Source organism: Buteo buteo, chromosome 23 (assembly GCF_964188355.1).
Source record: "Buteo buteo chromosome 23, bButBut1.hap1.1, whole genome shotgun sequence".
Taxonomy (NCBI): Eukaryota; Metazoa; Chordata; class Aves; order Accipitriformes; family Accipitridae; genus Buteo; species Buteo buteo.
The window spans coordinates 1,533,583-1,561,414 of record NC_134193.1 but is presented as its reverse complement, the minus strand read 5'-3'; the positions used below and the strand labels follow the sequence as shown (position 1 = coordinate 1,561,414).

Genomic DNA, 27,832 nt, shown 5'->3' with positions numbered 1-27,832 from the left:
ACGTCTTCACACCTTGTCCTGGGTAACACCTTTGTTACGCTTCGCTGAGGCGTTATTTACCCACTCCACTACAAAAAAGGGCAGCAAGGCAAACACATCTGTTTTCCTGAATTGGACTTTGCCCAAATCCGGGCGCTAGCTCCAAACACCGGAATGTTTTCCAGGCTGCGGACACGGACCGTCTCCCTCACTCCCAAGCACCAGCTCAGTAAAGCCCCCGCTAATACATTAAACGTTTCTTACAGAAGCAGCTGCGGAGCTGCATTGCGAGTCGTAGATAAGATCTCCGGCTCTGAAATCAGATTTGGGGGTATTTGGGGGTTGGTTGGGGTGGGTTTTTTTTGGGGGGGGGGCACTAACAAGTTTTGTAAAAGAAAAAAAAAATAGGGTGGGGGTTTGGGGGTTGGTTGGGGTTTTTTTGGTGTTTTTTTAGCCTGGCCGGATTAAGGGCAAACCCTGCCAAGGCGGCGGGGGGGGGGTGTTACCGGGGGGGGGCGGCCCGTGCTGGCGGCGTGTTCGGGGCGCCCCGCCCGCCCCGCCGGCGATATAAGGCGGCAGCGGCGGGGGAGGCGGGCAGCAGCTGCCGAGCCGAGCCGAGCCGAGCCGAGCCGAGCCGAGCCGAGCCGAGCCGAGCCGAGCCGAGCCGAGCCCGGCCATCCCATCCCATCCCGCAGCGCTCACCGCCCCCTCCCCTGCCCCGCAGCAGCCGCCGCCTCTGGGTAAGGGGGTGCGATGGGGAGCGGGGGGGTGCAAGGGGATGCTGTGCAAAACGCGGGGGTGTGCCGAGGTGGGGGGCGGCTGGACTGTGTGTCCCCCCCCTCCCGGTTCTGGCTGCGAAGGGTCTGGTCTGCCGGGCAGGGACGGCGGGGCGGGGGGTGGATGAGTTTCCCTGCAGTGAGCATCTAGCAAAAAATCAAAAATCTCTACTTAAAGGAGGGCCGGGGGGGGGGGTGTCTGCGGGGAGCTTGGACTGCCTGGAGGGCTCTGATCACTACGGGAGAGAGCAGCTGGATTTAACTAATGTCCATCTCTCTTCTCTTGTAGAACTGACATCTGCTGCTAAAAAAAAAATAAATAAAAATGGAAACCATGCATGAGCTGATCCCCTTTGCCAAAGAAATGCTCAGCCAGAAGCCCAACAGGAAGATGGTCAAGCTGTACATGCTGGGCAGCGTGCTGGCTTTCTTTGGTGTGGTTATTGGTCTGGTGGAGGCAGTGTGCAGCCCTTTCACCTCCGAAGGGAGGCTGGAGGAGGAGGAGGAGGAGGAGCAGAAACCTGCCCCAACGCGAGAGCAAACGCGTCCCCAGAAACAAGAGGATTTGATCTTGGAAAAGAGCAAGAAGCCGGCGGGGATGCAGAGGGCCCTGGTGACCAGGCAGCACGCCTCCTAAGAGCCCTGCGCCGGAGAGGGGCCTGCCGAGGAACCGAGCTCAAGAGACTCTGCTGTCCTGTTGTACCTGGTGGTAGTTCCAGCAAGAAGAGAGAAGGGTTGGCTGAAGGAGGAGACCGCAAGTGCAAGACTTGAAAGAAGTGAATGGTTATATTTGCTGCTGTGCAGCAGTGGGGAAAAAATACCTTTTGTTGGTATAAAAATGTGCAAGATGCACAGCATGGTTTCTTATTTTTATTACAGATGCATTTTACAACATTTTGCAAAATCAATAAATATTTTATATGGTACCAACGCTCTCTTAGCTGCTTTTATTTTTCAAAGCCTTCTCTTACCGATTTGCAAATAGGTTTCACTCACACCTCTGGCTCCTCTCAGGGGTAGCTGGGGGGACCCAGGGAACAGTTGAGGGTGGTAGCTGCCCCCTCCCAATAAAGCTGCCCTGAGTGAAGCTGCTCTGGGACTGAGGAGGGTGGCTTTTCCATACCTCTGGCAGCTGCTCCCTTCCAAAACGGGCCCACTGGGGCAGGGGGAGGAGGGGGCATTTGTCTCACACAGATGACAGACACATGCCTTGAGTTGGAGGTAGGGTTGTACTTTATGGGGTTATCTGGGTTTAGTGGCACAGATTCAGGTCTCTGCCATGGCCATGTGTGCCCAGAACTGTTTTAAAAAAAAAAACAAAAATCAACTGTCCATCCCCTAGCAATGCTCTAACAGGCTACAGCTGCTGCCCAGCTAAAAAAACTTAAAAAGCTTCTACCTTTCCTGGGATCCTTCCCAACCTACCACAGACACCTAATTGTGCAGAATAATATTAGCTTCTAGTATTATAGGGGCGTCACAGATGGAAAAACTGAAGTGTAGAGAAACACGATGGCACAGTCAGCCTGGAGGGTGTGGAACCAGGGATCCAAGCTTCAGGGCTGTACCCAGGGCACTGCCAGACTCATCAGAGGACTTTCACCTATTTAAAAATCTCCCCAGGGCTTAGTAAGAATCTGCTGCATTCAGGACTATGTCATGGTAGTCAAATAAACCCTCCAGACAGCCACAGCTGAAAGATCCTGACCACGCTACAGAAGGGAGGGAAGGGAAATAGTCCCTGCCAGTCATGACTGGGGCAGAAAATCCCTCTTTATCTGCTCAATGGCAAAGACGTGGCCAGCGGGGCAGAGGTAGGAGCAGGCTACACATCTTGCACAGAAACTGGGAGATGTACCAGCGGTATGCCACTACCTCACTAAAAGCAAAATGATACAAACAGCAGGAGATTACGGAAAATGAAAAAGCGCTGCCTGACACCAGTGCAGAACGCATAGCTCCTCGCAGAGCTGCACAAGTTAAGATCAGAATCTGAAAATATAAGAACGCAGCTAAAGTTCACCCTTCCTTACATTTTCAGAATACATAACCAACAATTCATTTGGTTGGCAATTATTTCTGTTAAAAAAAACCCATAGCAGCACATTGTGGAGGAGGAATCCTACCAAGTCTGCACAAAAACTCTGTTCAAGCTTTGAATAAAGTGTAAAGTCCCTTTTCCTCATGGGGAAAAGAAGAGAGTTCAATTAAAAATGGCCTTTGAGAAATCATTTAGTCCATAACCAAGCCTTTGGTCTCTGGCAAGGTTGAACAATCCAACGCCTCATTGATACCAATGGAAATTTCACAGGCAAGCATGAAGGAAGAATTCAGGCCTGAAGAAAGCCATCAGCTGATGAGTGTCTGTCATCCCCCCCCATTCCAGCTTTAAGCAGGTTATACGTTTGCAGCACGGCCTCAGGGACAGGGAAGGCTGACCTGGAATTCCCTGTGACACGCTTGGTGCATGGATAAACCAGGGACCTGAATGTCTGCGGCTGTATCAGGCATGGAAATACTGCCGGGTCTGAACTCCCGCACACTACTGTCATTCAGAAGTGTTGCTGCTGCGGCAAGCAAAGCTAAACAGTTGACAAATGGATTAACCCAAGATGAGAATCACGTCTTTGTCCAAGGCAGCTGCAAACTCTGTTAATCACACATCGATTCCCAAGATTAGCGCTTCTCCACAAGTCATAGGTGTCTCATCCTGCCCTATGGGAAAGGGAAAATTTGAAAAGTGAGGAGACAGAGCTGGTCTCAAGCAGCCCAGCTTGTGACTCCAGAGGTGACCGGGGAGCTCCAGGCGAGCGCATCCAGGCTGACCTCCACCACTGCTGGGTTTGGACCTCAGGTTTGTCTTCACACCACGTACGGGGTCTCCTCGCAGCGTGCCAGTACCCTGCTGCCCACACCTCCTCTCCACAGTTATCCAGTCGCAGGGTTTATGAGCTTAAAGCAAAGAGGAACAATCAAAATAGCTCCTCCTAAGACAGCTAACGAGATTAGACAGCTAAACCATGCACTGCACCGGCAGTTCTGGAGCCAACTTGGTAAAACCGTGTCCTGCAGAAGACAATCTCCTGCCTCCTGACGCACTGCAAGCTCAGAGGTCGTTACCTCCCGTGTATTACCCCGAAAGGTCAGCCTGAGAGGTCAAGCCTACGCATTACCTCTTCCACAGCAGATTGCATTGATATTAGACAAGACCGGCTCTCTGCAGGAGTGGTGAATTAGACACATATTAATGGCTGATTTTACCACAATGACCACATAAAGTCTTCTTTAAACCACACGATGATAAATTCAGTGTGCATGGAGGCTTAGTAATCCATTTAACATCACTTTAACTATGACAAATGACAGACTTGCCAGATGCAGTAGATTAAAAGGCTTCAGCAAACTTCCCTGTCTTTAAACCATGGCACGACTCTTCAAACCAGCCTGTTTCACAGCCCCATCTCCTGAGCCCCCTCACATCTGTATTTCAACACCAGACAAACCGCAGAAAGCCCTGGCCAACACAACTGCCACAGATACAACCCCATGCAACCAGCATCTGCACAACTGGCAACGGAGCACAGCGGAGTCATTCCAAAAGCCTGCTTGTGAATTGCAAAGAGAAATTTTAAGTACTGGGTTGTACCAGAGAGCAACCAAATGGAATAAGATGTACAGTCAGTACTAGTACGGATACCTCAGGCAAGCTACAGCACAGAAGCATATGGAGCATTTACGACTGAGTTAAACCAAAGTCCCTAGAGGTAAGCTCTAGAGGAGGGCCACACATTGCCCAAAACGTGAGTTAGATTGCCGAGCATCACATGGAGTTGATTTCTGTTATTGTCTTCCTTTTAAGACTTGTCTGAACCCAGTTTACTTTAACCTGTAAATGTGATGTTTTCCTGGTGCATTAAATTCTCAGGAAAACTACAGCTGGCATGAGATCTGGTATTTGTCTGTACCCATCCTGCAACACCTCCTCAAAGATCTTATTTCAGCTTGGCACCATTGTCCAGGCTTTCATCATACGGAGTTGAAAGCCACCTAAAACCCAGCAGCCCTCCCTCACAGGCCAATTGCTTCAAGGGCATGAGCCGAATGTCATTAGAGAGTCCTCACTCACTATTTGCAGTTTGGACTCTGGATGTTTCAAGAGCTGCCAGGCTAAATTTAGGGGCCCAGATAAGCATATCAGCCTCTGCCACCCAACACCAAGGGCATTGGAAACACAGATAGCGGCCAAGACTCAAACCAGCCACGGTACCAACAATCAAGTATCAAGGCAGCAATTCCCAATTTGGTCACACAGGAAAAAAAATTAATTTAGCACTTAGAAATGACTTAAACATCACACTATATTCTCTAAACTGGCAGTGAGTATAAATATTACATCAAACCAAACCCAGACCTACAATCATCTTGAGTCTCCCTTGGGACCCAAGCATGCATTTTTCAGGAGCGGTGCGGCTGCAACAGCGATGGCGTTTGCAGGACGTCGGCACTGCCCACGGGCCGCGTCCAGGAGCCACGGCGAGGCGGCGCGCAGCCGTGCCAAAACACACACAGGTCACGGCCCAATAGCATCCTGTTGATGTGCACATCAGCCTAATGCGAGTATAACTGAGGGTAGCCCTTTATAATGCTGATAACCCTATCTGTAAAGAAAGGAATTAGATCTGTGTTCATGGTAAAGTATGGCTGAGAGAGCTGGGTATGAGAAATAGTGGTTTAATGTCTACGTGATAAAGAAAGCAAGAGAAAAAAAGAAAAAAAAAAGGAAAATCCTGTGCATTTAACAAAGATTTGATAAAAGCCAACTATCACTCAAAAGACAAAAAAAGAAGCAGTATCCCAATTCCTGCCAAGTGCTTTTGAGTCCCTGAGCTGCATGCACAAACCTGCCCAAGCCCCAGCCCTGCTCCTGGAACGCGTTCCCACCAGGCAGTGCCGGGCTGCGGGCACGGCAGAGGCTCTCCAGCAGCTCCCCTCTGCTGCTCTGCCTGTTTGTTGTCAGAACAAGTTTCCTTCACATATTCATTTCCTCCAAGCGAGCTGCAGGCAGCACTAAATGAAGAACCTCCCTGCACAGAGCAGTTAGCACAACGCCGAGCATCACCCCTTGAAAAACATGGCTTCAGATGAGCGATGCAGAAGTGACCTGCAGCAGGAGCATGCATCCAGGATCATTTGGATGAAGCCGTTTCAGAAGCAACAGGTTGCTCCTCCTTGCCCCCCAGGTCTCCCCGTCACCGGGCCGGGGCCGGGCACACCACCGGGCTCCCCTCTGCCAAGGTGCCAAGGTTTGGCAGCAGCGGGGCCAGGACCAGCCGAGATCAGAAAACACTTCTCCGAAGTTGCCTCTTCCTGCCCTCCTCTCCCTTCCCTCGCTCCCCACCCCCAGGAAAATGTTAGCAACAAGTTCTTGAGTTGCATACAGCAAAACAAACCCAGAAAAAGCTGCAAGTGGGAGTGAGGAGCAGCAGTGCCCTGGAAGGGCGATGGGCAGGCAGCGAAGCACGGCCAGATCCAGTGGCTCCTGCTGCTGCCACAGCCCCCAGCCCTCCCGGGGTCCACACCAGCATACACCCCCCTTCATTTCCACACAGGACACCCTAAATGGCACGTACACAAATTTTCTCATATAAAAAATTTAAGTTAGGTCCAAAATATTCAGTGTTTCAGTCCTTTATTAGCAGCTACTTTGTTTCACGCAAAAATCCCAAACAAACTCGCAATTCTTATTAAACAACACACCAGCAAAGCAGGCACAGTGTTTGGCTCCGTAGCCACCGGGTTGCCTCCGGCCCCGCATCTCCCTGTGCTGATGCAGAGCAAAGAGCACGCTACCTTCCTGACACGCTTGCAGATGGTGCACAAAGGTTGACAGTTATTGCTTTACTGCAGTATCCTAACACTAGTAATAAACAACAATAGCTGAAAAGAGCCTTTCTCCCTGCCGGCAACACAGACAAGATCACAGCTGAGGTAAGGTTAATTAGTTCATTTTTTTTCAAGCCAAGGAATGAAATGGTTGCCCCATAATCATGACCCAAGTTCGAAGCAAAGGAAGGCAGGAAAAGGCAGAGTGACCGTACTGGTGTTATCTGACCGAGTGTGGGTTGAGTGCTTCTTATCAGAGGTTAAGTTGAGACTGCAGTAGAAAGGCAGAAAATAAAAAATAATCTGTAAAGCAGAAGCAATGCCAGAGAGTTCCACTGCCCTACCGGGTATGCCACTAAATTAAATCATCTTTATTTTAAAGCTGCAATAGAGGAAAAAAAAAAAAAAAAACAAACAACTTTAAATAATTCTTTCTGGCTGGTTATAGTAGAGAGGCCTGAGATGGACAACCCCGGCATTGTGCCCAGGTAAATCAGAGCATGGTGCAACCCCCGCACTGCAGATGAGGCTCTTGTCCCAGCAAACAGGGCTTTCCCCCCCTGAAAAGGCAGATGCTCTAGCAGGGCAGCTCCAGGAGCACACGAAGCTCCCACAGCGTGTCCCCATCCCATGTACCACAGCAGGTACTGGTACTCTGTGATAAAGATCCCAGCATCAGACCAAGGCTGGAACATAGTTTATACTTATTGCGTGAGATTGATGGCATTGAATTTGCTGCTGCCCAGACCCAGGGAGCCAGCAGATGTTACGTGTTTTTTTTTTTCCTCAGACTATGTTCACTTAAAAACAAGAACAAAGCTCTTGCAAAACTCAAAGCAGGAACCATGGCAGCAAGGACCCTTATTTCTCTGCAGAAAACAACGTTCAGTATTTCATCGCAAACCTCCCTGTGCCTGAACGGCCCCTTGGCTTGGAGATGGAGCGGTTGCACCCCTGGTGACGGGTCCAGCTCAGCCCCTACTCCCTCATCTGCTGGCAGGATTAGATAGAGATGAAAAAATAAAGCCTGCCTCAGCAAAGCATTTTCGGAGCCGTTTGGGGGTGATGCGCATCACTGGGCGCCTGCTGCCCACCATCGCGGCGGCAGTCCAGTGTTTCGGGGCGCAGAGCAGCGATGCCCCGGGGAGCACGGGACCCCTGCCGCAGGTCCTGCTGCGTGTCCCCCCGCAGCACAGCAGCCCCCAGTCCCTTCCCGGTGCCCGACCCGCCGCGAGCGATCCGACCCGGCTTGCATCTCCGCACGCACCCCGGTAGCGTGCCAGCAGGAATAAAAGACGATGTTTAACCACCTGCACTAGGCTGCCTCTGATGTTCTCAGAGTGAAACTTGATGCTGCTCAGCAAAGACACACCTCTTCCAGGGTGTTGTGCAAAATTCTGCATTTTTAACGTAGGACAGGAAATATGACAAGAGCCAGGCAGAACCCAAACAGCCAGCACTGCCGGTTAGGCCGAGGTTTGCCAGCTCCAGCGGGGAGCAAATCAAAGGGTTTGCTTCACTTATCTACCCACCCGTGATTTTCCAGTGCTTTGGGAGTCGCAATTCCTTCGCTAACAGGTTTTAAAGGACCGGCTTTGCTGCTTCCCTCTGGAGCAGCTCCGCAGAGGGGGTGTTTTTTCCTCCCTTCTCTCTCATGCTTTATTTCCCGACTCCACAGTGGGATGGGTCGGTTGCAAAAGATTCTCATTCCCTTTTTGGGATTGGTTTTGGCCTTCTGGTTTTATTCTGCGAGGGAGAATTTCAAACCGGGTAAGTATTAAAAGTGAATCTGTCTTTAAGGAAAAATATTAAAAGCCACATTTGAGTGTTTTGCGTAGAAACTGTACAGAGCTTGGACCAAACCCCCTCTGAGCCTTTGTGTGGTGGCTGATACTGGAAAGCTGTTTTAACAAAGATTTGAAATCAAACTGAGCAAGTAATACGCAGAAATACTTCCTGAAGGAGCAGGTGAGGCAGGGGGGCTGAGATGGAGAGGGCTCTGAACACTCCGTTTTCCAGCGTGTAGCAAAGAATTTATAAACATGACTTTTAAATGTTGGATTTTAAGTTTTGAAGCATGCACTTAGTGGATGATTTTTATTACAAAATAGTTGGGGTGTTTCTAAGTTGCGTCCTGACTTGTGGAAAAAAAACTGCTGAAAGAATCGAGCGCTGTCCCCGTGTCACTGCATTCGTGAGGAGCTGCAGCTGCTCCTCAGCGCAGCTTTTCCCAGCAGAGAGAAGAGACATCCTGGTGCCGGATGCTTTGCACTTGCAGCCTCGCTTCGCTTCCAGTTAACTACTTTGAAGGGCGTTAGGGGATTTGTTTTGTTTTGTTTTTAAATAGCATTTGGATAAATTACATCCCTGTGCCTTGGTCCCCAGAGATGCTGAAAGGGAAGCGGGTGATTGTCACCGGAGCAAGCACTGGAATTGGCGAGCAGATGGCGTATCACCTGGCGCGGATGGGATCCCACATTTTGATCACAGCACGGACAGAGGCCAAGCTGCAGAAAGTAAATGGCAAGCTGAGCACTCACACATGCATGTTCATGGCAGTGCACACACAAACATACGAAGGCCAATCTCACATCACAGGTACATGCATGAATACATGCACGTGTAATTGCCACGGCACGAATACCAGATAGGCACAGTTACATTCGCGGGTATGCATACTTGTGCTGTGTGGGACTCCTGCATGCACAGGAATCCCTCTCCTGCAGATACATGCACTCTGCACAGCACATATTATGATACTTGAACTTGCTTACGTATGTACACGTATCCCCACGCTCACAGGCTCCCTCAGCACACACACACCCTCATTCCACTGCAGTGATATACAGGCTCCTGCTCACCCTACACGCATGCAATTCCAGCACAGACTGCACCGATAAAGAGCCAGACTGCCTTGGGTAACGCATTCGCCAAAGGAACAATTTCTCAGGCTCCCTTTGAAGCTTAAAAGGCTCCAAACATACTTCTGAAGCCACCGTTTTAAGGCGGGGACACATCACAGGCAGCACAGACACCCTCTTCTGCACCGCAGGAGGTTTCCCAGGGCAGGGAATGGGGTTTCTGTCATGGAAAGGGGTTTCTTTCTGACACAGAAAGGGGTTTCTGACACGGAAAGGGGTTTCTGACACGCTGTGTTGGTGTGGCAGGTGGTGGAGCGGTGCCTGGAGCTGGGGGCAGCCTCGGCACGGTACGTCAGCGGCACCATGGAGGACATGGCCTTCGCCGAGCACGTGGTGAAGGAGGCAGAGACCTCACTGGGTACGTTCACAGCCTGCTCCCTGCAAACGACAGCGGAACTCTGCATCTCGCTTGGCCGTGCTGCTCTTTGCCATGCGCCCGCTTAAAAAGAAAAAAAAAAAGTGGGAGAGATTTTTCCCTAATTCTGCCCTTTGCGGTCCCACTTCCCCACCCGGCTTCATTACTCCAGCTTAGGCTGAACTGCGCTCTTGATTTCAGCTCTGTGCCCTCATGACATCTTGTTCCAGTATTATAATCCTGGATTTCATCACCCCCAGCTACTGTGGTCTGAAACCGTCCATCAGGCCCACAGCAGCCTTGCTATTGCGGTCATGGGTCACAGCTGCAGAAATGCAATATTTCAGCTCTGCGTGGAGCGCTTCCTCTCCCACCCTGGGCCCACAGAAAACTCAAGGGTGATCTCCCTTGTGCCATGGTGTTTGTGTTTTGAACCAGGGGGGGAAAAAAAAAAAAGCCCACAGAAAACTCAAGGGCAATCTCCCTTGTGCCATGGTATTTGTGTTTTGAACCAGGGCAAAAAAAAAAAATCACAACAAAATTTTTACTGTCAGCCACGATCTGGACTATATCCCTACTCCAGAGATGACAGGCCGCAGCTCCGACCCAAAAACCTGTTTTCTTCTCATTACATTTATTCTCCTCCCAGGAAAGGCTCTGTTTTGCTGGTTGTAGCCCTCTCCCACCCAGCACTAATGCCTGCTCCTCTGCTTGCAGGAGGCCTAGACATGCTGATTCTTAATCACGTCGGCACATCGTACTTTGGTTATTTCAACGGGGATGTTGGGCATGTACGAAAGCTCCTGGAGATCAACTTCCTCAGCTATGTGGCAATGACCACATCTGCCCTGCCCATGCTGAAGGAGAGCGAAGGCAGCATCGTAGTGGTTTCATCCATGGCAGGTGAGTGGGGAGCGAGGTAGGTGACATGGGATTCAGTCAAAAGACACTGTGGGCTGATTTTCAGAAGTAAGTAGCATGCAGAGACACCAGGCATCCTAAAGGAGCCACAACTGCTTACCACACTATAAAAAAAAAATTTAAAAAATCCAGATCTTTTTGTATTTTCTCGATGGAATTTGTTCTCTGATGCAATCCAATCACTGCAGCTTGCTTTTTGACCAGCCCTGTAACTACGCCCCACACTCTGGTGTCAGGCTCATTAAAGCAGCAGAGCTCATATACCCCCAGTTTTATGGGGAAAAGCGGAAATGCAGTAATTTCTCACTGCATGGGTTCTCTGGCTGTCATCTTTGTTTGGTAGGTCAAGTTCATGCTAATATTTGTAGAGTGAGTTATCGACCGACTCTCTTCACAAAAACATGACTCTGTTCTAATAAATTTCTGTTAAGTCAGGAACCTAAATTACTAACAGATGTCCCCACTCACATCTGGTATGTTGGTTAGTCTTCTGGTGATCAGCTTAGCTCTGTGTCCAGAGACAAGAGTTTAAACTTTGCTCCATCTCTCCCCTCCGAGGGTCTCATAGTCACTGCTGGTTGCTCATACCCTGAGCAAAGACATGAGACATGGTGTTGGCCGTAAGACCTTGAAAGAGCTGGAAGCTGACGGGAATAGTTGTAATGCTGCTGTTCAGGTGCCAGGATGACATTTCACTAACAGTGATGTCCCTTGGGGTAAAATTCTTTTTCTGATGAAGTGCAAAACAGGGGTTTAGGCGGAGCAGCTTTCTGCGCTGTAACAGAACTTCACTCTGTGTCCAGGTAAAGTCGGGTTTCCCTTTACGGTCCCCTACTCTGCAACTAAGTTTGCCTTGGACGGATTTTTCAGCTCCCTGAGGCAGGAATTCAGCATTCAGAGCGTGAACGTTTCCATCACGCTCTGCATCCTTGGCTTCATCGATACCGGTAAGATCAGTGCTGTCTGATCCAGCTGATCAGGAGCTGAGCATCACCTTCTCAGCTGCTTCTCCCACCCTTCGCCTCCCTCTGCCACCGACTCTCCGCTGTCACCTCTGCTTTTCCTCCCGCCCTGCTGTCGCGCGGGTGCATGCCAAACACCCTCTGCTCTCTCCTCCACCAAAAAGCGGTCCCAAAACTAACTTCTCTCCCCGTGCTACGCAAAACCAGCCCCCGCCGGTTAGGCGCAGCCTAATGTTCCATTGGTCCAAATGGAAGTGCCGGCCACCTGCCTCCCACTAATCCCATCTAGGGGTGGGAAGCTGGTGAGGGGCCTGGAGCGCGGGTCTGGTGGGCGGCTGAGGGAGCTGGGGCGGTTTAGTCTGGAGAAGAGGAGGCTGAGGGGAGACCTGATCGCTCTCTACAACTGCCTGAAGGGGGGTTGTAGCGCGGTGGGTGCTGGTCTCTTCTGCCAGGTGGCAGGAGATAGGACGAGAGGAAATGGCCTTGAGTTGCAGCAAGGGGGATTTAGGTTAGATATTAGGAAAAACTTCTTTACCGAGAGGGTTGTCGGGCTTTGGAACAGGCTGCCCAGGGAAGCGGTTGAGTCCCCACCCCTGGAGGTATCCAAAAAGCGAGCAGCCGGGGTACTCCCGAACACGCTTTAGCGGGCATGGATGGCGGTTGGCCTCGATGACCGCGAAGGTCTTTTCCAACCTAAACGATTCCAAGGCGCGGGCGCGGTTCGGGCAGAGTTGGGGGGGGGGGGGGGGGCTGCCTTTCCCTGCCGAAGCGCCGCGTTCAGCAGCCGCTCGGCGACCCCCGCTCTGGGTGTAACGAGCCGCCTTCCCCCTCCCTCTCCCCCCGTGTGTGTGTGCGCGTCCCCCGGCGCTGCCTGCCGCCCGCCCCCCGCGCAGAGAGCGCGCTGCGCGCCGCCGCCGAGGTGCTGCTGGTGCCGCCGGCGCCGCGGGAGGAGTGCGCGCTGGAGATCCTGCGGGCCGGGGCGCTCCGCCGCCGGGAGCTCTACTACCGCTACGGCTCCACCCGCCTGCCGCTCCTCCTGCGGGACTGGGCCGCCGAGCTGCTGGACTACCTGGTCAGGAGCCGCTACCGCCTGGACGGCCTCAAGAGGAACTAGCGAGCCGCCCCCGCCCGGCTAATTAAAGGGGGGGGGGGGGGGTGATGAAGGGCGGACGGCCGGGGTTCGCCGGTGCAACACCCTCCTCTGCCGGCGGGGACCGGCCTCGCAGGGCGCCGGGGGGGTGCCGGGCGGCGATCGCTGCTTGCGCTTCGCCCGGTTCGGGGGTTGGGGTCTGGGTGGGTGGCATCGCCTCTGGCCGGCAGCGTGGTGCGGGGGGGGGGCAGGAGGGGAAGCCCCTGCAGCTGCGGCATCCCGCCCCCTTCCCCCGCCGCGGGGGGATCGGCACAAACTAATTATTGAATAAAGTCTACTAACCTAACAGCCTGGCGTGTTCTCGGGGGGGTGGGGGGGGGGGGTGTCCCCTCTTTCTCCACCGCTAAACGCTGCTGTCGGCGGGCACCGCTCCTCCGACTTGCCTTTCGCAGGCAGGTCGAATCCCTGCAGTAATCCTTCAGTATTTCATTTCAGGCATGACTGTCTTTTAGCCTTTCTTTGGTTGTTGTTAGTCTAACGGCCAAATCAAATGCAAGTTTTTACCCCAAGCAAAACGCCCCAAACTTGGTAGACTGTTTCTCGCACAATTATAACCGGGAAGTGCCTTCTAGATGCAGAGAGCTGCTGCATCGCCACCCTAAGCCGAGAGCTCAGGCACCAGGAGCGACGCGTGGTGAATGCAAAGCCTAAGCCCGCAGCGAGCTCAGCGCCGCTTCCCTGACGCTGGCAGCGGTGCCCAAGTCAACACATTTACACCTACCCTGGTTCTGGCCACCTGAGCACCAACCATTACCTGTCCCGAGACAAAGCAATGCAAAACCTCCCCAAATTCTTCCCACTGAAACACCCCCCAGGAGCGGTTTGCTCCTCACTTTCAAAGGGAAATCAGAAAGCAGCATTTCTGTTCTCCTTATCCCAAGATCGCCTACACAAACCAGTGCACGCAGAGCAGGTTTTGCCCTTTAAACTTTCTCTTTCAGAAAATTATTTGTAAATCCATTCGCCATATGCCCACACAGATGCTGAGCAGTGTGACACACAACACTTGTGAAAGCTGAAGATCTTTATTATTCACCCGCTTGGCTCTTTTACTGCCTTTTGCAATCAGTCAATTCCTCAAGAAAAGAGTGCAATTTTTTTAGGTGTAAGAGCCACCCAACACTGTCATTATTACACCAATGGTGGTATCACATAGGATAAGCCAGAAGCACCGATAAGAGTCTAAAACCACAAACTTTGCCAGCCCTGCTCTCTCTAGATATTCCTATGAACCTGGACCACAGTCATCATTGTCGATTAATAAATCCTTGTGGCAGTCAGCGAGGAAGGGAAGCGTTGCCTCAGTTTTAGACGTGGACTGGAGAGAGAGAGAAGGATGCCCGTCCCACGGAGGTCTGCACTGCGGGGACACGGGTGTCCCAGCCCCAAAGGCAGCCACCGAACAACACGCCCATGGCTCTATGAAGCCAGAAGCTTTTCAGTGCCTTTCCTTCAATGCTTTCCAAAAACACACCTGAAACTCGTGGCAGGACAAGGGTGGAAAGGGACAGCCTAAAGTCCAAAGCGACACTTTCCATTAGGTTAATGTTTGCTAAATTACAGGAAGCAAAAGAAAAGGTCCAACAGATACCAGCAGACTTACGCAAGACAAGAATCAGTTCAAAACTGCTATCGCTCCCAGCCCTGTTTGCAACTTACTGGCACGTCCACCTTCCCACAGTCAGAGCCACGGGGTTGCTCTCTCTCCTGCCTGTACTTTTGCAGAGGGATGGGTCTGCTCCTGAAGATTTTCATCCCCTTGCTGGGACTGGCACTGGCCTTTTATTTTTATTCAGCACCTGAGAATTTCAATGAAGGTAAGTAATTGGAAAAAACACGCTTTAAACCCACAATCAGGAAGGCTGCTGCCAGAGCGGCAGCGTGTGCTCACGCAGAAGAGCACGGGCCAGTTGAAGGGCTTTTCAAAGCGCAGCTGGAAAAGCCAAATTGTGGGAAGGGCTGAGGCCTCGGAGGGGAGCAGAGGCAGCCCCCGGTGCGAGGGGTCAGAGCACCCTGCGCCGCACAAGAAACCTCACGGGATTATCCTGGGTCTGCTGGGACGCATGGTAAGTGTCCGATCTCAGTAAATTATTTATTTAGGAAACATGCAGTCTTCCACTTTAAACATTTAATCCTTTCATTAGTCAACTCGCATCGCTTCCAAAAGCCACTCCCAGACCAGGCTGGAGGCAGAGCTCAAGCCTCACACGTGCTCCCCACCGAACTGGGACTAACGACCAGACTCCAACCGGGGGCTGCGCGAGCGGTGCACACCGCAGCGGGACGGTGCTGCTGCCCGCAGCGCCCAGCACCCGAAGGCGAGGGGCGGCGGGGGCAGAGGAGCCCCAATGCCCGCACACGGGGGGACGGTGTGGGCTGTGCCGGCTCCGACCCCCATGCCCTCCTCTCCAGAGATGCTCCGGGGGAAGCGGGTGATCGTGACGGGAGCCAGCAGCGGCATCGGGGAGCAGATGGCATATCACCTGGCACGCATGGAAGCCCACCTCCTGCTCACGGCGCGGACGGAGGCCAAGCTGCAGAAAGTAAATGGCAAGCAAAGCACGCCGGGTCGGCAAAACACATTTACAATCCTGAACCCCCCAGGCGGGCAGACTGCAGATGCTCACCCCAGCCCGGGCACGCGGGGATGCCAGATACCCTACAGGTCCACCCCAGCACTTCCCCAACACGAGCTTGTGCTAACACACATCCTCCACCACAACAAATTGTGTTTCCAGTGCTGGCAGCATGGCATTTCTTTCTCTGCAGTCTTCAGCTGTGAATTCTGATCTCCACCACCAAGGACGACACCAGTCCGCCCAAGTCCTGGTCTGATCAGCCCTTGCCCCTTCTCAAAGTCCGAGCTGGTTTTGCATCCTGCATACAACAGAATCAAAATTAAGCAGTCATATGCAGTATTTATAAATACTAAATATTTGGCTCAGATGTGCTGTTGTTTGACTCTGCAGCCAGAAACGTTTCTCTGAGCAACATGTCTCCTCCCATGAAGGGAGAAGGGTTTCCAGCAGGACAGGGAGATGCGCTGCCCATCCACCCCAAGACAGCAACAGCCTTTGTGGAAGGGGGGCGGTGGGGTGGGGATGGTGTCCATCGCCAACATTGCTCTCGCTGTCACTGCAGGTTGTGAAGCGGTGCCTCGAGCTGGGTGCCGCGTCCGCCCGCTACGTGAACGGCTCCATGGAGGACACCACCTTCCCCGAGGTGGTGGTGAAGGAGGCTGAGAACACCTGGGGTAGGTGGTGGGGAGCTGCCCCTCCTCACTCCCCAACACACCCCGCGCTACATTTTGGGGCCATCCCAGCCACCAAGAAGCTGCTTTGTTTTGAGGTGCTGGTTGCCAATAGCAAACATGCTCTGCTTCCAGGAGGCCTCGATGTGCTCATCCTAAATCACATTGGTTACAGCTACTTCAACTACTTCAATGGGGACGTTGGGCACATACGAAAGCTCCTCGAGACCAACTTCCTCAGCTACGTGGCGATGACCGTGTCCGCCCTGCCCATGCTGAAGGAGAGCGAGGGCAGCATCGTCGTCGTCTCATCTATAGCAGGTGAGCACAGAAGGGGACAGCCCCTCCCTGCCCACGTCCCTTCCTCTGCCTGCAAGGGATCCCTGCTGCGGCTCTTCTTCGAAAGACAGAATAAGGACCGTAAGGCAGAGAGCCATCCCACTGGGAGTCGGGATCAGCGTATGGTTTATATCCTGGATGCGCAGTTCAAGTCCTCTGGGGGATTTATATTCTATGCCTCGTCCTGCTAGTCTCTTTGCACCCACTAATCACCTTCATGCGTTGCAGTCGATGGTACACCACTGCAGGTTATTTTAGGTGCGTGGCCACATATTACACATGCATTTGCTATACATGGGTGGATATGCAGGAGTACAAGAACAGTATCACCCACAACTGAAGGTACTTCATGCCATCCTATGCCATATGTTACATTTTAAACATTCCTGCATCCGTTTGTTTCTCTCAAGCATTCATGACAGCTTACCCCATCACCCTAAATCACAATATTGTAGCTACCTGAAGGGCAAGAGGAAGGGAGAGCCATGCAGGCTGATGTCTATCCGGTACCCAAACCCTGACATTGTCTCTCTGCTCCAGGTAAAACTGCCGGCCCATTTACTGCTCCCTATTCAGCAACTAAGTTCGCCTTAGACGGATTTTTCAGCTCCTTGCGACAGGAATTCATCATAGACAAGGTCAACGTCTCCATCACACTCTGCATCCTGGGCTACATCAATACAGGTAAGCTCAGCGTCACTGGGTGCCCACGACTCGGCGCGCTTCCAGCCAGAGCCAAGCTGAGCCCACCACCCACCCTCTGGCCCCCGGCTGCTCAGCGTGCTGCTTCAGCACCGCTGCTGGCCCCTCAGCCTGCACTGGCAGTGCAGTTGTGGAAACAGGACCCCAACTCTTTAAAAAGTGTGGCCCGAGACCTTTGACTCTGCTATCCTTGCAGTAAACCCAGGGGAGGTGGGGATTCCATCCTATGGTCACTCCAGAGGTGGAAAAGAATGGGAAGGACATCACCGTACTCGTTTGTTTGAACTATTCTAAGCCTTGTTAAGTAGGTCTGATCCCCAGAGTTTGTCGGTTTGTTAGAGGAAGCTACAGACACCCCGACTGAGCCAGCGGTGCCTGTGGCAGCCCCTCCATCCGACACTGCTCCTTCCCTCCCTGGTGTCCCGTCCCTCCAGAGAACGCCGTGCGAGCAGTCTCACACGCCATCCAGGACACACCAGCCCCGAAGGAGGAGTGCGCACTGGAGATCATCAAGAGCGGGGTGCTGCGCCGGCGGGAGCTGCACTACCCATCCCGGACGGTGGGCAGCCTGCTCCTCCTCCGGGACATAGCCCCCGACTTCCTCGACTCCCTCATGAGGAGGGCCTATAAGGTGGAAAACATCAGAAGAACATAGTCCCTGGGGCGGTGAGCGCACCAGCACGCTTTGGGCCAGGCACGAGGCGTTTGGGTGTTAATCCGGCTACTCGGGTGCCCTTTTCCATGCCACCGGGGCAGCCCCATGCTGATGCGCGCTGGCAGCCTGAGACAGGATGCACCAGAAGCCTGTAACACACAGCATGAAAATCTCCTTTTTAGCAATGAACTCTTGCAGCTGGCTTTTTCTGACCAAGAAGCCCTTCAGAGAGGCTCCTGGCAGCAGGATCTGCTGCCAGTCTCCGGCTCCCCAGCAGGTTTTCTGCTCAACCCCCAGAAACTCTTCCCCCACTGAAAGCCACGAAGGCAGTGGTGCTGAGCACGGCAGGCAGCGAGCCACGCCACGGCCCAGAATGAGGATTTTGGCCAAGCAGCACAAACCACCCACAGCCACAAGAGGGTCTTTGAACCGGGAAATTTTTTTGTCATGTATCTCTCCTAGGCTGGTCTTTGTAAAAAATAAATCCTATGCTACTTTACGGGATCTCTGCTTTTCCTTGTGTTCCTTCTCCACGTGCATAGGCACAGAGCCCTTATCAGCGCCCAGCTGGTTCAACCGAACTCCCTCCATGATTTGCATTAACGCAGCTTTCACTTCTCTAAAGACCTTAATGAATTTCTGCCATTCGTGACCTCTCCTCGGCTGCCGATACACACTTTTTTTCCTTTCCAATCTGCAAGAAGCCTTAAAATAATAGCATTACTGTACTTCCCTAAGTCTGGATTTCTCTACCCCAAAGCAGCTCAGGGAGACTCGGTCACAGAGTGCCACAGCCAGCTCCGCAAACCAGCACTCAACCTCCGTGTGTCGGAGACCGATAAAGGGAGATGGCCCAAAAGATAATTGCTAGCTCTGCTTAGAGAGAAGCTGGAGACTTTGGGGGCCCAAGATAACCTAAATGCCCCCGCAAGCCAGGCTGCGAGCAGAGACAGGAACCGGGGCTCGGCTGCGGCTGCAACATTTCCTGTTTTACAGAGCGAGAAAAAGAGTAAGAGCAGCAAAATGAAGTGGTTGGCACAAAGATGGCAGTTGGAGCGTGTTCGCGCCCGATAAGCCCCCGCTCACCCCGCTCCTCCGCAGCGGTCGAGGGGTAGGACGGGACCCCTCGGGCCAGGTAAGTGCCCGCAGCGCTGGGGCCGGCGAGGGATGGAGGGGAGCGGAGGCTGCCGTGCTAAAGGCAGCGGTGTGCACCTTTTTTCCTCTTTTTTCACCCCGTTTTCAGCTGCATGATTGACACTGGGAGGCTGTAACATGAACCAGCAAGAAGACTTTTTTTTTTTTTTTTTGGTTTCCCTTGAAGGGAGAAGTGTAACAGCTTGGAAAGCAAAGAGAAAGGACATGTTTGTTAATCAGAGAGGGTAATTTGGGGTAACAGAAAGGAAATAGAGTATTAGCTTGTCAAGAAGGCCTCAACAGTTTGCTCAGCTTGGGGTGAGTAATGGACTGTGTATTTCTTTAAGCTTTACCTTGCTTTAAAGCACATTTTTGGTTAACTGAGGCTGTTCCAAGAGCTGCTCTTGGGATGCACTGTGACAGGCTGGGCAGCCCAGGGGCAGGTGGGAGAGGGGCTGAGCTATTCCTGACGGGAAGGGCTGGGACCTGGCAGGACATCCCAGGTCTGTACTGAATGTGCAACTGGGCCATTTCTAAAATTAAGCAAAATTAGCTAGAAAAGGCTTTTAAATTGTCCTGAAGAGTTCAGAGAAGTTTGGCTGTAGCTACTCGCTTTGTCCCAAGCTACGGAGTTTGTACCCAGCTTCAAGGGAGCACATTGCGGGGTGTCGGCGTACACCCGACTTGCATTTCTCGGTGTGAAGCTGTTGGCCAGACCTTGCCTCGCCTCCTGGGCCAAGGAAAGCAGGTGTGCACCAAGAGGAAAGGCCCGGGCTGAGCACAGTGGGGTTGTTATGGTACGGACGTGAAAGCTGCCAGGGAATAACCGGCTCGGCCTTTTATACCCCCAGACTCCTCCAGCTGTAAGTGTGTCACAATAAGAAACACCTGAATAGTGAAATACTGTTGGGATCCTTCAGTAAATTTAAGCTAAAATTACAGACACTTCAGAAGCTATTCAAAGGAGAGACTATTGCAATAAAGATTAATAAAAGCGCACAAGCAAGTGCCATACTTCAGGGCTCTCGAAGCCCCCAGCCCACGCGGGCTCAGCACTGGGAGCAGTGTCCTGGCCGTGGGTTTGCAGACACCTTCCCTGCCCAGAGCAAGAACTGACTGCCCCAAAAGCACCGCTCTCCTTCCAAAGGAAGGATCTACAGTGAAAAGACAGCCCTAGTAATGACCTTTGAGTACACCACAGCTAGCACAAGGACAATAAAAGGAATTATCGAGCAGATTTTAATGCAGACTAAAAAGCACGGAAGTATTACATGTGTAAATGGGGCTTACTTGTTCCCATTTTTTTTTCCATTTAGACTCAACAACTTCCTAATTGCTCGAGACAGAATGAGACCAATGAAGTTTTGGTGGTTTAACACTGAATAACATTTAACTTGAACTTTCAGACACTGAAATTCCCCCCCCCCCTTCCTACATTGTAGCGTTCGCTGCATATCAAGGTGCCACGATTAGATCACTGATCAACCCCCAGACCAGGGAAAGAGACAGACAACACACACAGTGTGAGCGCCAACTTCCGCCTTTTGGTGTGCAGTTAATTCCTTTTATACTAACAAGGGGAGGCGGGGTTACAGGTACATCACAAGGCTGCGACTAACCCTCTAACTTTCCGTGACATCGCGAGATCTTCCGAAGGCCGAACGCTACATCTCTCCCCTCCCTATGACGAGTTGGCTTCTATTGTTATGAAGAATTCCACACAAAGAAATAACTATATTAAGTGCTATGAGTATAAACTTATCTCTACAACTAAGTTGAAACACTCGATCTTAAACACCTGTAAATGTCCCATTTACCCTGCAGAGCAAAGAGCTCCTTTACAGAAATTCACACAAGAGGTAGATTGAAAGTTAAGGCTTGGAAAGAGTTACTTCTATTACTCTATGAAGTTTATCGTTGGTGCGCTGATGTTAAGGCTTAATGTCTGAGGCACCTAGATTCCTGGCTGCGAGCTCCGACAGTCGGATCCCATAAAGGCACGTATTGATGGACTCTGAGAGGGATGTCATCCAGATACCCAAGGTGTCACAAGCCAGGACAGGATGACAGCAATCTGTAAGAAAACTCAAACACTACGAGGTTAAGGCAGGACGAATCATACGACTACGAACCCATTTCAGTAGCCCTTCAGGTGTCTGTACACAGGCATACCCTCGCCCGAGACAATGCAACTCAAACGGCCCATCCCATTGGCGTGTCTGAAAGTCACGCACGCGGACCAACGGGTAAGGACCTTTCTCTTCCGTGTTCGTAAAATGTCGTTGCACCGCCGTCTCTTCCAAGTTGCCTCGAACTGTCTGATTTAATGAAGTTAACGCAGTTAACAGAAGACGCTGTGTACGGAGAGCAGGTGTGTTATCTGGTAACCAGGAGGGCTCCTCCTGCTCCCCCTCCCTAAGCCGATCGAGTAAGGTCTTTAAGGTTCAATGTGCTCATTCTACAATGGCCTGGCCGGTGCTATTATAAGGGATGCCATTTTTACTTAACAAGCTGAACAAGGTAAAATTATTACAATAGCTAGAATCACAATAACTACAATAATGCCCATAATTCTTTGAGCTAACCCGTTACCCCTAATGACCCGAACCATGAGGACTATGAGGAAGATGAACCATCCATACATTCTTGTGCCGTCTTGCTCCGCGAACTCAGCCCAGCAATCGGTAGGTGCCAGCTTTCCGTGGGTGTCCCCACAGAGGCAACGATGGCCTCACCGTACACCAGCCCGCTGCTCTTCAGAAAATCCCGGTATCTATACATTTGCAGAGGAACGGGTTTCAGCACACGTGGCCAACGGGTGCCAAAATTCCGCCTCGCTTGCAATCTATGACGCATGCACTCGCTGGCCAGGTGCGCTGCACGAGTCATAGTCATCTTGTCTATTGGTTCATAGGCTTTACGATGCAGTAGCAATGCACAGAGAATCTTGACCTATTATGTTAACCAAGGTGACCTATACATTAGTTTTCGGCTGAGGTGGTATTCATGTTGCCACATCATCTATGATGCTCCAGAGGATGATGGTCGTACAAATTCAACAGGAGTCTGTCATGGGCCTGTATCTGTGGAAACACAATCAACCTCGTTCCCGGGTTATTAATGGAAATAGACCTTACCCCTAATTTTGGCTTTAACTAACTTTTACGTTTACCCCACACTATCTTCCCGTAATCACACTATGTTTAATCAAATTACGCTTAACACACTTTTTACCTAAAGCAAGTTCTACATACAATTACTGGCTTTATCAATAAGTGGATTCCGCACTGACTGACAGCATTCTTTAAGTTCTCAAGGACTTTCCAGTGAAACGCCTCCTTTTTGGTTTTTGCTCCCCTCCAATGCCTCTCCCTCCCGTCCGCAGAGGCTGCTGCAGGCGGCTCCGCGTCTATCGCGGGCGCAGTCGGTTTCACCGTCTCCGGTTCCGAGCGGCGGGATGGACGAAAAGGCGGGGGCGGGGGCGCGGCTGGTTCTGCCCGGGGGCCGGCCGCGGCTGGCGGCGGCCACTCCATGGCCGGCTGACACGGGCGGCGGAGGGGGGGGGGGGGAGGGAAGGGGGGGCGGAGGAAGCGCCGGAGGGGGCGCAGGTGACGGCCCAGCAGGCACAGGCTCAGGCAAAGGCTCGGGAGGCTCAGCCCGCTCTCCCGGCAAGGGCGCCTGATCTCCCCCGCGGGGGGTGTTTCCTCCTCTGCCACAGTCTCCAACCCCCGCAGCCTTCTGATTTCCCCCTCCGAGGGGGGCCGTTCCTCCCACTCTCTCAACCGACGGTATAAATCTCCCTTAACATCCCCGCCCGGAACCCAGTCCAGGAGGCACTCCCCGAGTCGCCCCGAACCACCCGCCGCAACCCCCCCCATGGACACTGCGGAGGGGGCACATCCGTCCCCGCGGGTACCGTCCCTACAGGAAACCCCCCCATCTCTGCCGTACCCTCCGCGTCCACGCCCTCAGTCAGAGACGGCCCGCTCTGTGAGCCCCGCTCCACAGCCGCCCCCCCCGTCTGAGTGTGACTCCCTGTCCCCGGGGGCGCTGCCCCCCGCGGTCCCTGAGGGGGCGCTTCATCCGCAAACAAAGCGGCTCGCGCCGCCGACCAGCGCTCCCCAACCTTCCGTCCTGCCGCGACCACCCCCCCCACACACACACACACTTTTCCCCAACTTTGCAATCGTTCAGCAACTCCGCGCTCACCTGCGAGCGCAAATTGGAGCAACGGCTCCCGAATCTCTCCCCAATTTGGGGGACTTCATACTTCTTTGGGAGAGCCCATCCCTCCCCGGCGCAGCACCCATTGGATGCATTGGCCCGTGGGGCCCCTCCTAATCGTTCCGCGGGCACCCACCTCATCAGCCAACACTTTCAACACCTTAATCACTTACGCAAGTTCCATCGTCGCCTAGTGCGACCGATCACGTCGGGGTCACCATTAAGTAGCGTTCGCTACATCTCAAAGTGCCACGCTTAGATCACTGGTCGGCCGGACCAGGGAAAGAGACAGACAACACACACAGTGTGAGCGCCAAATCCCGCCTTTTGGTGTGCAGTTAATTCCTTTTATACTAACAAGGGGAGGCGGGGTTACAGGTACATCACAAGGCTGCGACTGACCCTCTAACTTTCCGTGACATCGCGAGATCTTCCGAACGCCGAACCCTACACAAGGGTGGAAAGGGACAGCCTAAAGTCCAAAGCAACACTTTCCATTAGGTTAATGTTTGCTAAATTACAGGAAGCAAAAGAAAAGGTCCAACAGATACGAGCAGACTTACGCAAGACAAGAATCAGTTCAAAACTGCTATCGCTCCCAGCCCTGTTTGCAACTTACTGGCACGTCCACCTTCCCACAGTCAGAGCCACGGGGTTGCTCTCTCTCCTGCCTGTACTTTTGCAGAGGGATGGGTCTGCTCCTGAAGATTTTCATCCCCTTGCTGGGACTGGCACTGGCCTTTTATTTTTATTCAGCACCTGAGAATTTCAATGAAGGTAAGTAATTGGAAAAAACACGCTTTAAACCCACAATCAGGAAGGCTGCTGCCAGAGCGGCAGCGTGTGCTCACGCAGAAGAGCACGGGCCAGTTGAAGGGCTTTTCAAAGCGCAGCTGGAAAAGCCAAATTGTGGGAAGGGCTGAGGCCTCGGAGGGGAGCAGAGGCAGCCCCCGGTGCGAGGGGTCAGAGCACCCTGCGCCGCACAAGAAACCTCACGGGATTATCCTGGGTCTGCTGGGACGCATGGTAAGTGTCCGATCTCAGTAAATTATTTATTTAGGAAACATGCAGTCTTCCACTTTAAACATTTAATCCTTTCATTAGTCAACTCGCATCGCTTCCAAAAGCCACTCCCAGACCAGGCTGGAGGCAGAGCTCAAGCCTCACACGTGCTCCCCACCGAACTGGGACTAACGACCAGACTCCAACCGGGGGCTGCGCGAGCGGTGCACACCGCAGCGGGACGGTGCTGCTGCCCGCAGCGCCCAGCACCCGAAGGCGAGGGGCGGCGGGGGCAGAGGAGCCCCAATGCCCGCACACGGGGGGACGGTGTGGGCTGTGCCGGCTCCGACCCCCATGCCCTCCTCTCCAGAGATGCTCCGGGGGAAGCGGGTGATCGTGACGGGAGCCAGCAGCGGCATCGGGGAGCAGATGGCATATCACCTGGCACGCATGGAAGCCCACCTCCTGCTCACGGCGCGGACGGAGGCCAAGCTGCAGAAAGTAAATGGCAAGCAAAGCACGCCGGGTCGGCAAAACACATTTACAATCCTGAACCCCCCAGGCGGGCAGACTGCAGATGCTCACCCCAGCCCGGGCACGCGGGGATGCCAGATACCCTACAGGTCCACCCCAGCACTTCCCCAACACGAGCTTGTGCTAACACACATCCTCCACCACAACAAATTGTGTTTCCAGTGCTGGCAGCATGGCATTTCTTTCTCTGCAGTCTTCAGCTGTGAATTCTGATCTCCACCACCAAGGACGACACCAGTCCGCCCAAGTCCTGGTCTGATCAGCCCTTGCCCCTTCTCAAAGTCCGAGCTGGTTTTGCATCCTGCATACAACAGAATCAAAATTAAGCAGTCATATGCAGTATTTATAAATACTAAATATTTGGCTCAGATGTGCTGTTGTTTGACTCTGCAGCCAGAAACGTTTCTCTGAGCAACATGTCTCCTCCCATGAAGGGAGAAGGGTTTCCAGCAGGACAGGGAGATGCGCTGCCCATCCACCCCAAGACAGCAACAGCCTTTGTGGAAGGGGGGCGGTGGGGTGGGGATGGTGTCCATCGCCAACATTGCTCTCGCTGTCACTGCAGGTTGTGAAGCGGTGCCTCGAGCTGGGTGCCGCGTCCGCCCGCTACGTGAACGGCTCCATGGAGGACACCACCTTCCCCGAGGTGGTGGTGAAGGAGGCTGAGAACACCTGGGGTAGGTGGTGGGGAGCTGCCCCTCCTCACTCCCCAACACACCCCGCGCTACATTTTGGGGCCATCCCAGCCACCAAGAAGCTGCTTTGTTTTGAGGTGCTGGTTGCCAATAGCAAACATGCTCTGCTTCCAGGAGGCCTCGATGTGCTCATCCTAAATCACATTGGTTACAGCTACTTCAACTACTTCAATGGGGACGTTGGGCACATACGAAAGCTCCTCGAGACCAACTTCCTCAGCTACGTGGCGATGACCGTGTCCGCCCTGCCCATGCTGAAGGAGAGCGAGGGCAGCATCGTCGTCGTCTCATCTATAGCAGGTGAGCACAGAAGGGGACAGCCCCTCCCTGCCCACGTCCCTTCCTCTGCCTGCAAGGGATCCCTGCTGCGGCTCTTCTTCGAAAGACAGAATAAGGACCGTAAGGCAGAGAGCCATCCCACTGGGAGTCGGGATCAGCGTATGGTTTATATCCTGGATGCGCAGTTCAAGTCCTCTGGGGGATTTATATTCTATGCCTCGTCCTGCTAGTCTCTTTGCACCCACTAATCACCTTCATGCGTTGCAGTCGATGGTACACCACTGCAGGTTATTTTAGGTGCGTGGCCACATATTACACATGCATTTGCTATACATGGGTGGATATGCAGGAGTACAAGAACAGTATCACCCACAACTGAAGGTACTTCATGCCATCCTATGCCATATGTTACATTTTAAACATTCCTGCATCTGTTTGTTTCTCTCAAGCATTCATGACAGCTTACCCCATCACCCTAAATCACAATATTGTAGCTACCTGAAGGGCAAGAGGAAGGGAGAGCCATGCAGGCTGATGTCTATCCGGTACCCAAACCCTGACATTGTCTCTCTGCTCCAGGTAAAACTGCCATCCCATTTACTGCTCCCTATTCAGCAACTAAGTTCGCCTTAGACGGATTTTTCAGCTCCTTGCGACAGGAATTCATCATAGACAAGGTCAACGTCTCCATCACACTCTGCATCCTGGGCTACATCAATACAGGTAAGCTCAGCATCACTGGGTGCCCACGACTCGGCGCGCTTCCAGCCAGAGCCAAGCTGAGCCCACCACCCACCCTCTGGCCCCCGGCTGCTCAGCGTGCTGCTTCAGCACCGCTGCTGGTCCCTCAGCCTGCACTGGCAGTGCAGTTGTGGAAACAGGACCCCAACTCTTTAAAAAGTGTGGCCCGAGACCTTTGACTCTGCTATCCTTGCAGTAAACCCAGGGGAGGTGGGGATTCCATCCTATGGTCACTCCAGAGGTGGAAAAGAATGGGAAGGACATCACCGTACTCGTTTGTTTGAACTATTCTAAGCCTTGTTAAGTAGGTCTGATCCCCAGAGTTTGTCGGTTTGTTAGAGGAAGCTACAGACACCCCGACTGAGCCAGCGGTGCCTGTGGCAGCCCCTCCATCCGACACTGCTCCTTCCCTCCCTGGTGTCCCGTCCCTCCAGAGAACGCCGTGCGAGCAGTCTCACACGCCATCCAGGACACACCAGCCCCGAAGGAGGAGTGCGCACTGGAGATCATCAAGAGCGGGGTGCTGCGCCGGCGGGAGCTGCACTACCCATCCCGGACGGTGGGCAGCCTGCTCCTCCTCCGGGACATAGCCCCCGACTTCCTCGACTCCCTCATGAGGAGGGCCTATAAGGTGGAAAACATCAGAAGAACATAGTCCCTGGGGCGGTGAGCGCACCAGCACGCTTTGGGCCAGGCACGAGGCGTTTGGGTGTTAATCCGGCTACTCGGGTGCCCTTTTCCATGCCACCGGGGCAGCCCCATGCTGATGCGCGCTGGCAGCCTGAGACAGGATGCACCAGAAGCCTGTAACACACAGCATGAAAACCTCCTTTTTAGCAATGAACTCTTGCAGCTGGCTTTTTCTGACCAAGAAGCCCTTCAGAGAGGCTCCTGGCAGCAGGATCTGCTGCCAGTCTCCGGCTCCCCACCAGGTTTTCTGCTCAACCCCCAGAAACTCTTCCCCCACTGAAAGCCACGAAGGCAGTGGTGCTGAGCACGGCAGGCAGCGAGCCACGCCACGGCCCAGAATGAGGATTTTGGCCAAGCAGCACAAACCACCCACAGCCACAAGAGGGTCTTTGAACCGGGAAATTTTTTTGTCATGTATCTCTCCTAGGCTGGTCTTTGTAAAAAATAAATCCTATGCTACTTTACGGGATCTCTGCTTTTCCTTGTGTTCCTTCTCCACGTGCATAGGCACAGAGCCCTTATCAGCGCCCAGCTGGTTCAACCGAACTCCCTCCATGATTTGCATTAACGCAGCTTTCACTTCTCTAAAGACCTTAATGAATTTCTGCCATTCGTGACCTCTCCTCGGCTGCCGATACAC

General features: G+C 52.9%; 4 protein-coding genes and 1 long non-coding RNA gene across 7 annotated transcripts; 4 read left to right on the top strand and 1 right to left on the bottom strand.

Moving 5' to 3' along the window:
* Nucleotides 1-560: 560 nt before the first annotated feature.
* Nucleotides 561-1,681, top strand: G0S2 (G0/G1 switch 2). Its single transcript, XM_075054795.1, has 2 exons — nt 561-719; nt 1,045-1,681. Exon 2 carries the CDS (start codon nt 1,081-1,083, stop codon nt 1,390-1,392), a length of 312 nt encoding a protein of 103 aa, XP_074910896.1. The 5' UTR covers nt 561-719; nt 1,045-1,080; the 3' UTR covers nt 1,393-1,681.
* A 6,635-nt stretch (nt 1,682-8,316) lies between these two features.
* On the top strand, nt 8,317-13,041 carry LOC142043450 (11-beta-hydroxysteroid dehydrogenase 1-like). Its single transcript, XM_075054637.1, has 6 exons — nt 8,317-8,408; nt 9,024-9,154; nt 9,806-9,917; nt 10,632-10,817; nt 11,639-11,782; nt 12,691-13,041. Exons 1-6 carry the CDS (start codon nt 8,321-8,323, stop codon nt 12,909-12,911), a joined length of 882 nt encoding a protein of 293 aa, XP_074910738.1. The 5' UTR covers nt 8,317-8,320; the 3' UTR covers nt 12,912-13,041.
* Nucleotides 13,042-14,444: 1,403 nt separating this feature from the next.
* LOC142043817 (11-beta-hydroxysteroid dehydrogenase 1-like) lies at nt 14,445-18,412 on the top strand. Of its 2 annotated transcripts, none has more exons than XM_075055427.1 (6): nt 14,445-14,764; nt 15,360-15,490; nt 16,089-16,200; nt 16,333-16,518; nt 17,077-17,220; nt 17,578-18,412. In XM_075055427.1, the coding sequence occupies exons 1-6, from the start codon at nt 14,677-14,679 to the stop codon at nt 17,826-17,828; spliced, it is 912 nt and encodes a 303-aa protein (XP_074911528.1). In that variant the 5' UTR covers nt 14,445-14,676; the 3' UTR covers nt 17,829-18,412. The 2 variants fall into 2 exon arrangements, with proteins under 2 accessions (XP_074911528.1, XP_074911529.1); XM_075055428.1 differs by having other exon boundaries at nt 17,673-18,408.
* Nucleotides 18,413-18,952: 540 nt separating this feature from the next.
* On the top strand, nt 18,953-27,793 carry LOC142043818 (11-beta-hydroxysteroid dehydrogenase 1-like). Of its 2 annotated transcripts, XM_075055429.1 has the most exons (7): nt 18,953-19,028; nt 23,775-24,028; nt 24,624-24,754; nt 25,353-25,464; nt 25,597-25,782; nt 26,341-26,484; nt 26,842-27,793. In XM_075055429.1, exons 2-7 carry the CDS (start codon nt 23,941-23,943, stop codon nt 27,090-27,092), a joined length of 912 nt encoding a protein of 303 aa, XP_074911530.1. In that variant the 5' UTR covers nt 18,953-19,028; nt 23,775-23,940; the 3' UTR covers nt 27,093-27,793. The 2 variants fall into 2 exon arrangements, with proteins under 2 accessions (XP_074911530.1, XP_074911531.1); XM_075055430.1 differs by lacking the exon at nt 18,953-19,028 and having other exon boundaries at nt 23,095-24,028; nt 26,937-27,782.
* Nucleotides 20,249-23,601, bottom strand: LOC142043820 (uncharacterized). Its single transcript, XR_012654109.1, has 2 exons — nt 23,425-23,601; nt 20,249-22,110 (listed from the first exon to the last, which is right to left on the bottom strand). It is a non-coding gene; the product is annotated as an uncharacterized LOC142043820 (long non-coding RNA).
* Nucleotides 27,794-27,832: the final 39 nt, after the last annotated feature.

Bases quoted from the DNA above. Each gene is read 5' to 3' on its own strand.
- G0S2 (XM_075054795.1), top strand. From the start codon at position 1,081: ATGGAAACCATGCATGAGCTGATCCCCTTTGCCAAAGAAATGCTCAGC.
- LOC142043450 (XM_075054637.1), top strand. From the start codon at position 8,321: ATGGGTCGGTTGCAAAAGATTCTCATTCCCTTTTTGGGATTGGTTTTG. The intron at 8,409-9,023 runs GTAAGTATTAAA...CTTGGTCCCCAG, and splicing joins GAGGGAGAATTTCAAACCGG to AGATGCTGAAAGGGAAGCGG. The intron at 9,918-10,631 runs GTACGTTCACAG...CTCTGCTTGCAG, and splicing joins GGAGGCAGAGACCTCACTGG to GAGGCCTAGACATGCTGATT.
- LOC142043817 (XM_075055427.1), top strand. From the start codon at position 14,677: ATGGGTCTGCTCCTGAAGATTTTCATCCCCTTGCTGGGACTGGCACTG. The intron at 15,491-16,088 runs GTAAATGGCAAG...CTGTCACTGCAG, and splicing joins CGGAGGCCAAGCTGCAGAAA to GTTGTGAAGCGGTGCCTCGA. The intron at 16,519-17,076 runs GTGAGCACAGAA...TCTCTGCTCCAG, and splicing joins CGTCGTCTCATCTATAGCAG to GTAAAACTGCCGGCCCATTT.
- LOC142043818 (XM_075055429.1), top strand. From the start codon at position 23,941: ATGGGTCTGCTCCTGAAGATTTTCATCCCCTTGCTGGGACTGGCACTG. The intron at 25,783-26,340 runs GTGAGCACAGAA...TCTCTGCTCCAG, and splicing joins CGTCGTCTCATCTATAGCAG to GTAAAACTGCCATCCCATTT. The intron at 26,485-26,841 runs GTAAGCTCAGCA...TCGGTTTGTTAG, and splicing joins CCTGGGCTACATCAATACAG to AGGAAGCTACAGACACCCCG.